General features: G+C 42.6%; 1 protein-coding gene across 1 annotated transcript in view; it reads right to left on the bottom strand.

Moving 5' to 3' along the window:
• ZC3H7B (zinc finger CCCH-type containing 7B) overlaps positions 1-18,067 on the bottom strand; it is a 315,279-nt gene that overhangs the window by 229,270 nt on the left and 67,942 nt on the right. Inside the window, exon 8 of the mRNA XM_089674226.1 lies at positions 4,312-4,351. Coding sequence (XP_089530352.1) covers positions 4,312-4,351 — 40 coding nt within the window. The remainder of the gene's footprint in view (positions 1-4,311; positions 4,352-18,067) is intronic.

The raw sequence follows: 18,067 nt of genomic DNA, 5'->3' as shown, positions 1-18,067 counted from the left end.
AACTTTTTTTTTTTTTTTTTTAAACATTCCCATACACCAGACTGGATATTTATCTGGAACAACTTTAAGAAACAACAATTCAGCCCACCATACCCATTTCCCCTTAAAGTGATATTAGGGGTGTCTCTTTTTTTCTAAACAACAAACAGGTTATGATTTTGCACAGCGCAGCCCTGATCTTGGCTCCTCCCCCCTTCCAAATACCCTTCACCGAGAAATATGCTTGCTAAATGGGGTTACTCATAGGGATTTGCCCTGCTCCCTCATCACAGGATTTGATTGACAGCAGCAGGAACCAATGGCTCCCGCTGCTATCAATCTGAACTGTAAGAAGGGAAAGAGCAGAAAGTTGCTCTCATACACAGCAGTGGATCAAGATTGGGCTCGGGTAAGTATAGGGGGGCTGGGTGAGGGATCCTGCAGCACAGAAGGGAGATTTGTTATCTTAATGCAGAGAATGCATTAAGGTAAAAAAAAAAAAACAAAAAAAAAACAAAACAACCTTAAGGCTTTGAAACCAACTTAATAGTAGTGTTAAAGGCTAAACGTTTTTTCATCTTGAATAGAGTAAGAGAGGGGTATAATCCCTGCCAGATTTTTGTTTTTACAGTGCCTTGAAAAAGTATTCATACCCCTTGAAATTTTCCACATTTTGTCATGTTACAAAAAAAACAAATGTATTTTATTGGGATTTTATGTGATAGACCAACACAAAGTGGCACATAATTGTGAAGTGGAAGGAAAATGATAAATGGTTTTCAAAATTTTTTCAAAAAAAAAATAAGAAAAGTTTGGCGTGCATTTGTATTCAGCCTCCTTTACTTGGATACCCCTAACTAAAATCTAGTGGAACCAATTGCCTTCAGAAGTCACCTAATTAGTGAATAGAGCCCATCTGTGTATAATTTAATCTCAGTGTACATACAGCTGTTCTGTGAAGCCTCAGACGTTTGTTACAGAACATTAGTGAACAAACAGCATCATGAAGGGCAAGGAACACACTCGGCAGGTCAGGGATAAAATTGTATAGATGTTTAAAGCAGCGTTAGGTTATAAAAAAATATCCCAAGCTTTGAACATCTCATGAAGCACTGTTCAATCCATCATCCGAAAATGGAAAGAATATGGCACAACTGCAAAACTACCAAGCCATAGCTGTCCACCTAAACTGACAGGCCGAGCAAGGAGAGCATTAATCAGAGAAGCAGCCAATAGGCCCATGGTAACTCCGGAGAAGCTGCAGAGATCCACAGCTCAAGTGGGAGAAGTGGGAGGGGTGGCGGTGGCCGTGGTATACTTGAATTTTGCAAAAGCGTTTGACACAGTTCCCCACACACGGCTAATGTGTAAGGTAAAGTCTACGGGCTTGGAAAAATCTGTTTGTAAATGGATAGAAAACTGGCTAAAAGATTGTATTCAAAGAGTAGTGGTTAATGATTCATACTCTGAATGGTCTGGGGTCATCAGTGGTGTACCCCAAGGTTCAGTGTTGGGGACCCTTACTTTTTAATATATTTATAAATGATATAGGGTCTGAGATTAAAAATCCCATTTCAGTCTTTTCAGATGACACCAAGCAGTGCAGTTGAATAACGTCCTTACATGATGTCTTCAACTTACAAGCTGACCTCAGTGCAATGTTTAATTGGGCAACTATGTGGCAAATGAGGTTTAATGTTGATAAATGTAAGGTTATGCACTTGGGGGCTAAGAATATGCATGTATCATACATACTAGAGGGAGCAAAACTGGGGGAATCAATGGTGGAGAAGGATCTGGGAGTTCTGGTACTGTAGATCACAAGCTTAATAATAGCATGAAATGCCAAGCTGCGGTTTCTAAAGCAAGCAAAATCCTCTGTTGTATTAAAAGAGGTATACACACCAGAGAGAGAGATATGATATTACCCCTGTACAAATTAGTAGAACCTCATCTGGAATATGCAGTTCAGTTTTGGCCACCAATTCACAAAAAGAACATTGGGGAACTTGAGAAAGTACAGAGAAGGGCAACTAAACTGATACGAGGCATGGAGGAGATCAGCTATGAGGAAAGATTAGAGGAACTGAATTTATTCTCTCAAGAGAAGATTAAGGGGGGGATATGATCAATTTGTATAAATACATCAGTGGTTCATATAGGTAACTTGGTGTAGAGTTATTCACCCTAAGGTCATCACAGAGGACAAGGGGGCACTCTTTATGTCTGAAGGAAAAGAAATGTAATCTCCAAACATGGAAAGGTTTCTTCACAGTGAGAGCTGTGAAAATGTGGAATAGACTCCCTCAAGAGTTGATTGTGGCCAACTCAGTGGATTGCTTCAAAAAAGGCCTGGATTGTTTCTTACATACACAGAATATAACTGGATACTAAAATTTATAGGTAAACCTGATCCAGGGAATATCCGATTGACTCTCTGGGGATCAAGAAGGATTTTTTTTCCAGCATGAGCAAATTGGATCGTGCTTTGCTGGGGGGTTTTTTGTCTTCCTCTGGATCAACTGTGGGTATAGGATAACTTTTTATTTTTTTGCTATGGTCAAACTGGATGGACTTTTGTCTTTTTTCAGCTATGTAGCTATGTAATCTGTCCACAGGACAACTATTAGTTGTGACTTCACAAATCTGGCCTTTATGGAGTGGCAAGAAGAAAGCCATTGTTGAAAAAAAGACAGTTGCAGTTTGCAAGAAGCCATGTGGGGTACACAGAATACATGTGGAAGAAGGTGCTTTGGTCACATGAGATTATTATTGAACTTTTTGGCCTAAAAGCAAAACGCTATGTGTACCGGAAAACTAACACTGCATATCACCCTGAACACACAATCCCCACCGTGAAACATGGTGGTGGCAGATGGGGATGTTTTTCTTCAGCAGGGACAGGGAAGCTGGTCAGAGTTGATGGGAAGACAAATGGAACCACATACAGGACAATCTTAGAAGAAAACCTGTTAGTCTGCAAAAGACTTGAGACAGGGGCAGAGGTTCACCTTCCAGCAGGGCAACAACCCTAAACATACTGCCAGAGCTACAATGGAATGGTTTAGATCCTGCCACTTCACAATTATGTGCCACTTTGTGTTGGTCTATCACATAAAATCCCAATAACATACATTTACGTTTTTGGTTGTAACATGACAAAATGTGGAACATTTCAAAGGGGTATGAATACTTTTTCAAGGCACTGTATTTATGGCCACATTTGTCCCATTGGTGAGATTAGCCTTCACTTTTGGTCCCGTAGCAAAAACAGGAAGTGAGGGGAAACTCCTCCTCTCCTTTGAGGAGATCTGAAGATCAGACTATTCCTAAAATGGTTCAGTTTCAAACATTTGTACAATTTCACCACAAACATACAAATTAGCAGAGCTGAAAAGAATGTACAGAGGGATAACCATACTGGAATGCAGACACATTTGGTCACAGGCCAGAACACCTTTACTCTATACCACGTTCTTCAAGAACCAGTAGAACTTTATTCTAGTTTACCACAGCCAACATTTTTATCCCGTTTCCCAAAACTCTCCATATGTGTGTCAGTAAAGTAGGATGTGAAAATCCCTTAATTATATCTAATGGGAAAAGCCAATAAGATGGTATTAAAACAGATTACTAACCATCTAATACCATTTAAGCCAGTTGACATTTATACAGCTAAATATAGGAATATTCTGCTATCACAACTCTAGCATCACAATGTTTATTATAATTATTTTAACGTGCAAGGACTGGGTCTCCTCAGTTGCATCTACTAACTTATTTTAAGTAAGGAAAAGTACAGCCAAAGCTCTTTTAGCTGTGCTACTCCTGTGGATCATAGGAGTGCAGATTGTTCTCCACTTGTGTGACCCATGTTCAGCTGACAGCAGGCTGAAGCCCACTGTCGACTGACACAACTCAGCTGGTCTAGGCTGGAGAGAGATCCTGACTTGAAAGTTGGGATCCACCCCAGAGTCTGAAGCAGAGCAGAGTTGGGACAAGGCAAACAACGGCGACTGACAGTCACCGCTCTTTGCTCACTGAGAAATCACGTGATCGCTGAGTTCTCACACTTGGAGCCAGTGGGGGACAGATGCAGCATTGCACCGATTCTGCCACCACCTAGGTAAGTGTAATTTGAGGGGGATTTCTCTTTTAATGCCTAATACTATATAACAAAATTAAAATTGTAACTGCATTTTTTTTTTGTGCACGTTACTCCATTCTTCTCTGTGCCTTTTCAGATAATGTTATGTAGACAATCACAGCGGCAAAACTAGTGTATTTAACATTATTGTAGCTTATGCTGATACTGCAAAATAATTAACTTGCCTGTATAAATGTCATCGACAGTTCCCATTCCACTGGAAGCCTAAAAAAAAAAAAATAAAGCAAGGATATTATACAATCATATACAGTAAATAAGCTTACAGACTGATATATAATGTACAGCTTTATGGGTCCAATGATGGCATAACCATTGTATGCACATTCATTTTGTAATAGAAATATTAAACTAGAGGAGGGTAAAGAATTGTAGACACTGAAGTATATTTATTAAAGGATTAGAGCCAGATTCACGTCGCAAACCTTAGTAAATAAGTTAAAGTTGTGTTCGGTTTGCATTAAATTATGGCATAAAAAAAAAAGGTACAACAGGGAAAGGGCGAGAGAGGGAGAAAGGGCGAGAGAGGGAGAAAAGGCGAGAGAGAAAACAAAAAATAAAGGAAGAATGTAAGTGAGCAAACCAAGAAATGCCCACAAAGTCACCATAAGCGAAAAGAAATAAATTAAGCCAAACACTGAGGGACTAGAGCCACTATAGGCCCTCCAACACATCCAAGTGGTGAGGACGCGGTCAGGGCTGTCTTCCACAATAAATGTCTCCATTGCCATTATCTCATTAAGTATTTGAGTCCATTACAGTAGTTGGGGGGGAGAGGTGTATTTTCAGTGTGTGAGATAGTGCTTCAAGCTAACATTAGGCAGTGCTGCCTTTATGACCTTTGAGAAAGACCTAGAGATCATCAACAGCAAAGCCCCTGGTGGAGATGCCTGTATATTAGAAATACACAAAGTTATAGAAAGTTAAAAGGTTTTCCAAAATGGAGAGATTAATCGGTAACCTCACCAAATGTGTAACGGGGTACCTACCTCCTCCCTACACCTATAACATTCACTGGCAGAGTAAAGGAACACCCGATGGAGGTCTACTGGTGTCTGTTACCATAAGGACAATATCTTATAGCTCTTTTCTTGGAAGTAGGAGGATATGGATGTCTTCTGGATAAAAATGAAACACTTATTTCCAACCTTTGAAGAAAAAGGAGGTCTGGAGATAGAATTCCCATTTTGATACGAATGGAAGTTCTGTCTGCGATGTCCCCTCTCCCAATATTCCATACAATCGAGAAATTGAATGCTCAGGCACAGTATCCTGATGAAGAAACAGTTTCAAGGGAGTGATGTCCAGAGCCTGGTGAAATTCAGTCTTAACAGCATTAAGAAATCCAGCGAGTTGGGCCAAAGGAAACCAGTGTTGGCTACAGGAGGTAGATGTAGGAATGTGGGATAGGGCCCACAATATCGTGTAGTCAGGTGAGAAATGATTAAATTGGGGGGCAGTCATTCTTAGAGGAAAATGCTACAGTAGATATTTAAGCCAGAGTCCAAAGCAGGGATTGTCGAAAATAGGAGTCAGAGGGCCCGGTTGCAGAGACAACTTATGAGGAATTATAAATCTCTCTCAAAGAGAGAAGTTGCTGTTCTGAAAAAGGAGGGATATGTTTCAAATACAGTACTCTCTTGTCCACACTGCAATAAAACCAGACGAATATCCATTCAAAATGGCTGCTCTAAGGTAGAGGGTGAAGTCTGGTAAACCCAGGCCTCCATCAGCCTTAGGTTTAATGAGGACTGTAAATTTTAGGAGGGGGCAGTGAGATCTCTAAATTAACTCAATTTGTGAGCATAGATGAGAAAACAAGCTTTTTAGAGAGGATAATAGGAATCCTGTTGAAGATGTAAAAGAAGCAGGGGAGGATATGCATTTTTAATGTGCTTTTTTTTTATGTTTGCCTTCCTCTGGATCAACTGTGGGTATAGGATTATAACTTTTTTTTTTTTTTCTATGGTTGAACTGGATGGACTTTTGTCATTTTTCAGCCAGACTAACTATGTAACAACAAATCTTTGGAGACCTCTGATAATGCTGCGTTCATTTTGAAAACCATCATGAGCCAGTAAAGAACATTTCCTTTGCACACGAAAGGGTGTTCAAAGTGAAAAAAGTTTTGCCTTATTAGCAAGTACGCACTCTGGAAAATGTACAGCCTCTGTTCCTTTAGTAAATTAACTCCACTCAGTTTTTTTTGGCAGTTATAAAGATTTTAAAGGTTCAACGTGAGGGTGCTATGGCACATAAAATTGTAATAGTTTAAAAAAAGCCTTTAGCGTGTTTTAGAAAGAAATGTTTAGGTCAAGCACAGTCCCATGGACTCCCCATCTGCTTATTTTACACTGGTTACCTTGAATGTGGATTAGGGGTCAATCTAACACATACATTAATAAATGCTGATTAAGGGCTTGTTCGCACCCACATTTTTCTGCAGGACACTGAACTGCACCACATATCACCAAACTGCAGAGCAACGCACTGTGCTGCTGTGTGAAGACATAAATAAAGTGTCATTCATCACACTTCAAATTTACCGCAGGGAACAATGACAGTTGCCTTCATATGTATACTTGCAGTCACAGACCCTAAAACCTTTTTACGCTAAGAGTCCAATCAGGTCTTCCTGTCAGTTTTTCAGACAGACCTGATCAGACCATTCCATTCACCCCTATGGACCAGCAGGTGTAAAACAGACTTGTGTCCATTTACACCTGCCTACCTCCACAATCCAATCCGCTATAAATAAAAAAAAAAAAAAAAAAAAAAAAAGAAGGAAAGAGAAGGAGGGGAACCCGTCCCTCTCCGTATAAGCAGATTGAATCAGGAGGGCAGCGGAGACCATTTATACCCAGCCGCCCACACAGCGGAGGGGGCTGTGTCCATGTCTGCACTGCATAAACTGAGCAGACCCAGGCCTGTCATCTTCCTGCTCTCCTCTGATCAGCAAACAGACTGAGTCTGCCCGATTTGAAGCGACCTAATGCCTAGTACACATGATCAGAAAATCGGATGACACAAATCACTTTTGGAGGGATCGTACATTAATCTGATTGTCAGTACGCAGCTTTCGACAGCCAATCACAAACAGTTCATGCGACAATACCTGAAGAAACAAGAACGAAAATTCTTCCTGTAGAATACCAGAGGGAATGATTTTCATTTAATCAGTATAGTATTTGTCTGAAAAAAATGAGAGACCAAGACCACGCATGCTTGGAAACTAAAGAATACATTACAGTACATTCAAAGTTGTATTCTGTCTTACGAGAATTTTTGTAACTTTAGTGACCTCTTCATTTTCAATATGAGGCAAGCATGAAAAAAAAACGATGAGTGTTCATCCAATTTTCTCATTGTGTGTACAGGGCATAAGATCTTGTTCACACTCATCACTGGGGGAGGGGGGTAGGGAGGCAGCTGAACTGTGGTTTAACTGATCGCTACAACCCCCCACCCCCCTCCACATCTTGGCCAGAGAGGGTTGTACACATGCTTCAACCATGGCAAAAATTATATTACAGTCATGTATGGCAGGCTGCAGCTCTGCCGAACACAACCCATTCAATTGAATAGGGCTGCACTACCACCTAGTGCACTGCAAGTGGTTGTGGCACAGGCATTTCAGGGTTAAAAACAGGCAGTAAGGTGACCTATCGCCTTGTAACCACCCTCTAAAATGTGATCCACCATAGAGCACTATTCAGAGAAGTGGCAAGTGCAGTCGTCACAGTGAACGAGACCTGGAAAGAAAGGAGAGGAAAATTTTAAATGGAAGAAAATGAGTTTTTTCTGTATTTCTACCTGCGGTTCTCCTAAGAAAAACCGCATCAGGAGAACAGTGGTAGTCTTGCTAATTTTTCTCACAACCTGTCAAGCACTAGTCCAGATTCATGCATACAAAAATGAGTTAAAAGGTGTGACCAGAGTAAGGCTTAACCTCTTTCTGCCCGGCCTATGGCCAAATGGCGGCCGGCAAAAACACTCACCTTTCCGGGTGGACGCCATATGGCATCCTTTCGGGCATACGCAGTTTGCGCACCTGCAGAGCCGTGACCTGTCACCGGCCCCGTACGTCTGACACGGCCGATGACAGATCTGAGTACCGGCCCCGTTGCTGGTACCATGTGACCTGCTGTGACCAATCACAGCAGGTCACATGACAGTTGTATACAATGGATGGCTTCATTCATGCCATCCATTGTATACTAGTATGCCTAGATGTGAATGGTCACAGCGATCACATGCACAAGCTGGGCCAATCACAGCCCAGCTGTGTCATGTGATTAGCCGTGGTCAAATCACAGCCAAGCACAAAAAAAAAAAAACAAACCCTGAATGAATCGATGTCATTCAAGTAAAGGCTTGCTTATAGCAATGTAATTCTTTGCTATAAGCAAATTGTATAAAAAAAAAAATAAAATACTGATCACTTCCCCAAAGTAGTACAATGTTACCATGGTAACATTGTACTACTTTGGTCATAGTGAAATATGAAAAAAAAATAGAAAAAAGTAATAAAAAATAAAATTAAAAAAAAGTATATATTTTCTTTTTCATACTGTCACCAGTCAGTGCCCCTGATCACCGCCGTGCCCGTTATAGGATGATGCTGTACTGCACTGGTGACAGTATGTAAAAAAAAAAAAAAATAGTGAAAATAATTTTTTTAATTTTTTCATTTTCCAAAAAATTATGACAAAAAAAATACAACTTCAAAAAACTCGCCATGCCTCTTATGAAGTACGTTGGACTTTCTACTCTGCAAAAAGGGGTCATTTGGAGGATATCTGTACTGTTCTGACATTCTTGGACCTCAAGAAATTAGATTGGCTGTCAGTACTTCAGGATTGATCAATATTTAGATATATCCCATGGTTTGTGAACTCTATAACTTTCCTACAAACTAAAAAATACATCCTAATTTGGGTTATTTTCACCAAAGACATGTAGCAGAATCCATCTTGGCCTAAATTTATGAACAATTATTTGAAAACTTTTATAACAGAAACAAAGAAAAACGTGTTTTATTTTTAACATTTGCGGTCTTTTTTTGTTAATTTAGCAAAAATAAAAACCCCAGTGGTGATTAAATACCACCAAAAGAAAGCTCTAGTTGTGTGAAGAAAATGATAACATTTTAGTTTGGGTACAGTGTTGTATGACCGCGCAATTGTCATTCAAAGTGTGAGAGCGCTGAAACCTGAAAATTGGCCTGGGCACGAAGGGGGTAAAAGTGCCCTGTATGGAAGAGGTTAAACAGCACCCTCAAAATGCTTTTGAAAGGAACAAGAACATACAGCTTACTAGTCCCTACTCTCTAGCAGAGTACTGAGACCACTTTAAAGTGTAGCCTTTCTCCACTTTCCCATGCTTTTTCCTTTTTTGTACAGAAAGTGTTCCATCTGAGATTTCTTTCATTATGCTATGGAAGGCTCAAATTCTTGGATGAAGCAACTCCCTGCTGTCATAATACCCACCCCCAGCTTAAAGACAGGAGAATTTAGTAAAACTGGAGAAGGCAGAATCTTAAGCAGCTGAGCATGGCAAGCAGCTTCTTTTATTTTCAAAGCTTAAAGGAACATGTTGAGGTTAGAAGCAGACTGCTTACTGTGCAGAGCTTCTCCAGTTTTGGCAAATTGCCCTGTCTGTGAACTGAGTGTGGGACTTACAGTGGGGATCAAATGTTTGGGCACCCGAGCTAAAAATTTGTATTATTGTGCATAAAGAAGCCAAGGAAAGATGGAAAAATCTCCAAAAGGCATCAAATTACAGATTAGACATTCGTATAATATGTCAACAAAAGTTAGATTTTATTTCCATCATTTACACTTTCAAAATAACAGAAAACAAAAAAATGGCGTCTGCAAAAGTTTTGGGCACCCTGCAGAGTTAATATCTTGTACTGCCCCCTTTGGCAAGTATCACAGCTTGAAAACGCTTTTTGTAGCCAGCCAAGAGTCTTTCAATTCATGTTTGAGGTATCTTTGCCCATTCTTCCTTACAAAAGTCTTCCAGTTCTTTGAGATTTCTGGGCTGTCTGTCACGCACTGCTCTTTTAAGGTCTATCCATAGATTTTCAATTATGTTGAGGTCAGGAGATTGTGAAGGCCATGGCAAAACTTTCAGCCTCTTGATGTAATCCCCCGTGGATTTCGAGGTGTGTTTAGGATCATTATCCATTTGTAGAAGCCATCCTCTCTAACTTCAGCTTTTTCACAGATGGCATCAAGTTACCATCCAAAATTTGCTGAAATTTTATTGAATCCATTTTTCCTTCTACTCGTGAGATGTTCCCTGTGCCACTGGCTGCAACACAACCCCAAAGCATGATTGATCCAACCCCATGCTTAACAGTTGGACAGAGGTTCTTTTCATTAAATTCTGTGCCCCTTCTCCAAACATACCTTTGCTCATTCCGGGCAAAAAGTTCAATTTTAACCTCATCGGTCCACAGAACTTGTTTCCAAAATGCATCAGGCTTGTCTATATGTTCATTTGCAAAGTTCAAACAATGATTTTTGTGGTGAGGACATAGAAGAGGTTTTCTTCTGATGACTCTCCCATGAAGACCATATTTGTACAAGTATCTCTTTATAGTGGAATAGTGTACCACAACTCCAGTGTCTGCCAGATCTTTCTGGAGGGATCGTGCAGTCAAACGTGGGTTTTGAATTGTTTTTCTCACAATCCTGCGAGCTGTTCTGTCTGATATTTTTCTTGGTCTTCCAGATCTTGCTTTAACTTCCACTGTTCCTGATGACTGCCATTTCTTAATTACATTCCGAACAGAGGATATTGACATCTGAAAATGCTTTGCTATCTTCTTATAGCCTTCACCAGCTTTGTGAGCGTCAACTATTTTCAGTTTCAGTTTTCTAGACAACTGCTTAGAAGAACCCATGGTGCGGATTGTTGGGGCAAGGTCAGATGAGTCTGGGCATTTAAAACCTTTGAGATTGACATCACCTGGTCTTCCCAGATGATGATTGAGAACAATCCATGACACTGGCAGGTCTCAGCTTTGCAAAGGGGGCAGTGCATGCTATAAATTCTGCAGGGTGCCCAAACTTTTGCAGACGCCATTTTTTTGTTTTCTGTTATTTTGAAAGTGTAAATGATGGAAATAAAATCTAACTTTTGTTGACATATTATAAGAATGTTTAATCTGTAATTTGATGCCTTTTGGAGATTTTTCCATCTTTCCTTTGCTTCTTTATGCACATTAATACAAATTTTTAGCTGGGGTGCCCAAACTTTCGATCCCCACTGTATATACAACTTTTTCCATCCTATAGAGGTTTTCCACTCTGTTTATCCAATCTCTTATTCTTGGTGGCTCTGGCACTTGCCAAAATTTGGGGATCAAACCCTTAGCTGCACTGATTAAATGATACAGTACCCTATTCCTAAACAAGTTTATTAACGGCTCCGATTTATAAAACAAACACATCCATGGATCTCTCTGGACTGTAATCCCACATATTTCCTGAATGAGTTGTATTATTCCCTTCCAATAGTTCTGTATTATTGGGCAGTCCCACCATATGTGTCCCATTGTTCCTTTTCCCCCCACAACCTCTCCAACACAACAGTGAAACATCTACTTAGCCATACCAGAGCCTGGGGCTTGCCAAGACACCTACCAGTTCCTGAACAACCTTGGAAGATACTTTCCATGGACTTTGAGGACTTACTACCATCCTGGTGGTAGTGGATAGACTGTCCAAAAGGACTCCTTCCACTACAGAAACTGCTCAAGAATTTATCAAGGAGATCGTAAGACTACACGGGATACCTAACAATATAGTCTCAGATAGGGAAGTACAATTTCCGTCCATATTTTGGAGATCTCTGTGTAAAACCTTGAACATCAAAGTATGTCTCTCTTCTGCTTATCATCCACAGAGTAATGGGCAAACGGAGAGAACGAATCAAACTTTGGCGCAATACGTAAGATGCTTTTCTACCTTCTCTCAGGACAACGGAGCATCTATTCTTCCTTGTGCAGAATTCGCCTATAACAACGCTGTCTATGCCTCCACCAACTAGTCTCCCTTCTGGGCAAATTACGGATTTCACCCTTCCTTTGTTCTGAATGCCATCCCAGAAGCATCAGTACCTGCAGCCCAGGATAGGTTGACTTTTATCCAATCCAATTACCAAATACACCAGGGGACCATGCAAAAAGCCCAGGAGGATTACAAAAACATTTTGATAAGAGGAGGAGAGGTAACCCTGTGTGGAAGGTGGGAGACAAGGTGTGACTTGCTACAACCAATGTCAAGCTTGCTTGCCCCTCACAAAAATTAGGTCCCAGGTTCACTGGACCTTTTAAAATTAAAAAGAGAGATTAATCTTTCATGTCTCTCTACTCAAACCAGCCGTAATGAGCTCTATTCCTGGAGGAGAGGAATCACCCCCACCATCAGTCACGGTAGGGGAAGACATCAAGTTTGAAGTCGAAACCATCTTGGATGGACGAAAAAGGGGGAAACAGGTTCAGTATCTGGTTAAATGGAAAGGGTATCCACTGGAGGATAGTTCTTGGTAACCAGCAAGAGATGTGCATGCTCTTAAACGTCAAGCATTTTTAACAGATTCCCTGAAAAATAAGCCCGCCTGGGCATCTGGAGGCTGCCCCTTGGGGGAGGACACTGTAAGGGGAAAAGACGAGGAAGCCCTGGCAAATGTGCCAATGCCCACTATGGCCACGCTAATTTTTGCAAAAATGTGCTTATGCACATATGCGCACAGCACGTAATCGCGCATCCCTGTGCACGAAAGCACACCGCTACATGCGGGCCGCGATAAATGAGGACACTCAGTGGCCTTTACAAGGACTGCAGCTCCTCACAATAAATTGCTGGATTATCGTCAGCCTCCTGTTCCTGTGTTTCATCCTACTGCTGATTATCCGTTACCGACCCGGCTTGACCCTGACCTGCTTTGGCTCTCCTCCTGGCTCTCTACCCCAGCTTGATCCTGACCTTGCTACTGTCTGCTGCTCTGTGTATGACCCCCGGCTTGATCCAGACCTTGCTCCTGCCTGATGTTCTGTGTTTGACCCTGGCTCTGGCTACTGACTTCGCTTCCTACTCCACCCATCAACGTGTCCTCTGGAGGACCTCCTCCTGCATATGGAGCACCCATTGGGTACCATCCCATCTGGCACTGCCAAGCAGTGACACCACTGGAAACCCGTGCTTCTTTAGGCACTGCACCTCCTGTTACCACCTCCAGGAATGCACTGCACTTAGCCGTAAGGGGAGCCCTCTCTCTATTCCAGCCTCCGGTCAGGTACGTGACAGGGTCTCCCAGGGGTGCTGTCTCAATCCAGGCTAAATCACCTTTAATACACAGCCTACTCTTCAGCCATGAAGCCACACCGCATTCCTGGACTTTAAGACTGCTTGTCACTTTCAAATTTGCCACCAGACATCACATGAGCTGTTACCTGGGGAGTCACATGGGCAGTCACATTCATGGTCACAAAGACACTCTCACCATCCCCTTCTCCTCTGATGCTGCCACCTCCTGCTCCCAGGGATCCGCTGAGCCTGACCCACCGCTCTCCTGAGTACACAGGTCCGGCCTTCACCGACAACTCCGGCCACCATCGGCACCACCGCCAAGACTTCCAGGCTCCGCTCCTCACCTGTGCTCACCCAGGCTCAAGTAAAACAGGGCTCCGGGCAGACAGCAGGGCTGCACACATTAATTGCTGGCACCTGGAGCTCACACTGCTCACAGCGCCATGTTCAGGCTCCTCCCCTCCCCCTCATGGGAGTGAAAATGTATTTATAATCCCAGACCCTATATTGTTTATAAATATATTAAAAAGTAAGGGTCCCGACACTGAACCTTGGAGTACATCACTGACAGCCCTAGACCATTCAGAGTATGGATCATTAACCACTACTCTCTGAATACGATCTTTTAACCAGTTTTCTATCCATTTAGATATGGATTTTAGAAAGCCTGAAGACTTTACCTTACACATTAGCCATGTGTGGGGAACTGCGTCAAACGCTTTTACAAAACCCACGTATAACACGTCCACCGCCACCCGTGTCCAATGTTTTGTTCACCTCCTCATAAAAAGAAATCAGATTTGTTTGACAACTTCTGTCTTTCATGAATCCATGCTGTCTGTTGCTTAAAATATTTTCCAGCAAGAACTCATCTATGTGGTCTTTTAGTGAACTCTTCAGTATCTTCCCAACTATAGAAGTTAAACAGGTCTATATTACTTAAAGATTTTGACCCCTTTTTAAATATTGGTACCACATTGGCCTTACACCAATGCAGTGGCACTATGCCAGTCATTAAAGAGTCCCTAAAAATTATAAACAATGGCTTTGAAATGACAGAGCTCAATTCTTTAAGGACCTGTGGGTGTATGCCATCTGGTCCAGGTGCTTTATTCATCTTTATTCTGTCTAAATATTTTTGGATCATATCAATTGTGAGCCAATGTGGATCATCTGGAGTTGTGTCAATACTATGTCCATTATGGACAAGAGCTCCCCATGCTCCTCTGTATACACAGAGCTGAAGAAGGTATTTAATAAATTTGCCTTCTCTTTGTCCCCAGTCACCCACTCTAGATTATTTTGTAAAGGGCCTACATGCTCAGACTCGCCAAGCCAAGATTCAGCAATACCAATTAAATCACAGTTCTGTTCATGCATCAAAGCTTCCAACTCACCTATTTTGCTTGGCAGACTTCTGGCATTGAAAAAACACTTTAATGCATTGACACCTTGTGCACACGTATTATGCATATTTTTTATTTTCATACAAATGGTACCAATTCCACTAGTTGTTTGTAACATGGGAACTTTCTTATGTACCATAGCCCTCCCCCCAGATTTCTCCATTCCACCCATCAATAAGTACTGACCCCTGTCTGATCTAGCTACCCCGTTATAATTAATTCTCCCTCTCCCCTCGATCAAAGTTTAAATACTCCTCCAGCCTTCCCATAAACCTCTCCCCCCAGCACAGCAGACCCCCCCTTCCATTTAGGTGCAAACCATCTCAGGCATACAGTCTGCACCTCAATGAAAAGTCAGCCCAGTGCTCTAGAAACCCAAATCCTTTCCTCTTACAACAGGTCTTTAGCCATGCATTGAGTTCTCTAATCTCCCCGTCTTTCCTGAGTTGCGTATGGCACAGGTAATATTTCAGAGAATATCACCTTGGAGGTTCTTCCCTTCAACTTGCAGCCTAGGTCTTCCATGTATTCTGTCATTGGTTCCAACATGGACCAAGACAGCTGGGTCACGCCCAGCCCCTCCCAGTAATGTATCAACCCGGTCCACCACAAACCGAACCCTGGCACCAGGGAGACAACAAACCATTCGGTTGCGGTGATTCTGGAAACAAATTATTCTATCAGTCCTTCTGATTACAGAATCCCCTACTACCACCAGCTGTCTAGGCCTTCCTGCACTACCCCCCCCCCCCCAGATGGTGTGCCCTCCCGGCTGTTAGGGATAGCAGTGACATCCAGGGCTGCCACCACTGAGCTTGCCACCCCAACAGTCTTCACCCCAACATGACAAATCTGTTTGGGTGCACAAACCCAGGGCCGGCCTTCCTTTTCTGTGAGCCCCTACCACTCCCTCTCGCTACAGTAACCCATCTTCCTACCTGATAATCCTGATTAGCCCCTCCAATCTTCACATCAATCCCATTACCTACCTGCTCACAGAGCAGAAGACCCCTTTCAGGGTTGTCGGTTCTGCCCAGTGTTTTAACTTGCTCCTCCAGATTTCTAACGCGAGGGCAACCTGCTCACATCTGTCGCAGCAGTATTCATCCTGGAGCTGTTGCTCCATTGTTGCATACATGCGGCACACTGTACAAAACCTTCAACCCTTCTAGCACTCATTATCCCAGTTACAATATTTATAGAAAATATCAGTTGTCACTTACAGTTTAGTCTACTCCTGTTATAAATCTCCTGTTTTCCACTCTGGATTTTTAACTCCAGTTATCAAATGTCCTCTTAGTCAAAAGGTCCAGCAAGCAAAATACAGACAAGCTCAAGAATGAGAAAGCTCAGAGTGAGCTCTACAGCAAGTTATATAGTACCTGTATCACCTTTGACCCCTCCCCTTAATTAGCATTTTTTCTTCCTTTTCTTGTTATCCTTCAGCTATTTAAAAATTGACAGAAAAAGTGATTTAAAAAAGTAAAAGCAGAACGCATGTGCAGGCGGCCGGAGCGGATGTTGTGAACACCGCTCCGCACCTTCCCGATGCTTTAGGGGGAACATAACGTACTTCCTGCCCTTGTTTTACTGACCCACTCACCCGATTAGCTTGGGGAGTAGATGGGGGACCTCTGAGGCCCACCCAGCCGGCAGATTGGCGGCGGTGCCTGCATTGCCGCTATAAGGAAAGGAGGGAGCAAGATGGTGCCCAGGGTTGGATCCCGGAGCTCCTCTACTTCAGAAGGGAAGCTGCTTTTGTCTCAACAGGCTCAGCTCTTCCCATCCAGCCCTGGCACATGCAGGGATGGCTCCCCAAGCTCATGTGAGTGCACTTTCGGTTCCTTCTGGGTCCATGTCCAGCCCTGCCAGATCACCCCCTCAGGCTGCGGCCCTGTCACCAGGCCAGGAATCTCATACTTACTCCCTACTTGATAGGGAAATGGTGGAGATATTTGTCAGCTTAGTGGCCAGGATTCTGCTCCTTATGGTCCAGTTCTATACCCTGCTCCTCCAGATGTGCCCCAGCATTACTCAGGGGATTCTGTTCTCATTTTGCGGATTTGCTCCAGAGGGAATTAGAAAAAACTACCACTAAACTAACTTTGGACCTCAGACAGGATTTTAGGGAGATCGGAAACTGCTTGAAGAATATTGAAAATAAAGTTGATGATACGGTCCACAGAGTGTCGCAGAATTCTATCAAGATTGCAGACCTATAAGATCGCCTTGAGGAAGCTTATACAAAAATAGAGGACCTTGAGAATCGTGCTCGCCGGTACAACTTTAGAATTATAGGTGTACCAGAAACGGTTAAAGATATCGCTACATTTGCCCACTCCCTCATCTTGTTAGCAGTTCCGGATACTTACGAAATTCACACAGAGCTTGACCGCATCCACAGAGCTCTGATCCCCCTAAAGCCTGATAAACCCCCACAAGTAATCGTCAAGCCTCACTTCTTCAGAATTAAGGAAGCAGTGATGCACTACGCCAGGGAACATCCCAACTCGGAAATGGACGGATATAAGATTCATGTCTTGCCTGACATTTCGCCAGCTGCTATCCAAAAACGGAGGGCGTTCAAACTGTTACTTTCACCTTTGATTTAGAGAGACATCTGGTATCGGTGGAACTACCCCTTCTGACTGCAATTTATTTAAAACGGCAAATCCTATGAGTTCTCTACGTTTTCTGAAGGGGAGAAAAATCTTGCTGGACTTGAACTTCCCTCAGCCCCCCAGCGAGGAATCCTTCCAAGGCTGACAGTCCTCCTCCTCCACTCTCGCTTCTATGGTCTTCATCTTCCAGCAAGAAGTCTGCTACTCCATGTCATAGGGCACTTGCCAGATATCACACGATTGTTTAGTTGGCTGGGACCTCTCTGTGGTCCTGTCTGGGGACATTGACCTCCGCCTTTATTATTGTTTTTGCTTTATTGACGTTTGCATTATGCGTTTTATTGGTTTCTTACTAGTCTGGGCTAATCCTATTTTGTGCCTGGTACTCTAGCTTTTGGTCTTGCGTTTATCATAGACCCCATGGTTCCGGGTAGAGTCTATGCACTCTCTCTAATCGAAAAAGACTCTCCCTATTGCTTTGCTTTGGTGGAGACTCTTCAGCTCGACTGTGCCTGGGATACTTGAATTTTGTTTTATGCTGTATATTGTTAATTAGCTGTTTCGTTGGATGCT

Source organism: Staurois parvus, unplaced genomic scaffold (genome assembly GCF_062004578.1).
Source record: "Staurois parvus isolate SC_StPar_1 unplaced genomic scaffold, SC_StPar_1.0 ptg000149l, whole genome shotgun sequence".
NCBI lineage: Eukaryota > Metazoa > Chordata > Amphibia > Anura > Ranidae > Staurois > Staurois parvus.
This window is presented reverse-complemented; position numbering and strand designations above follow the sequence as displayed.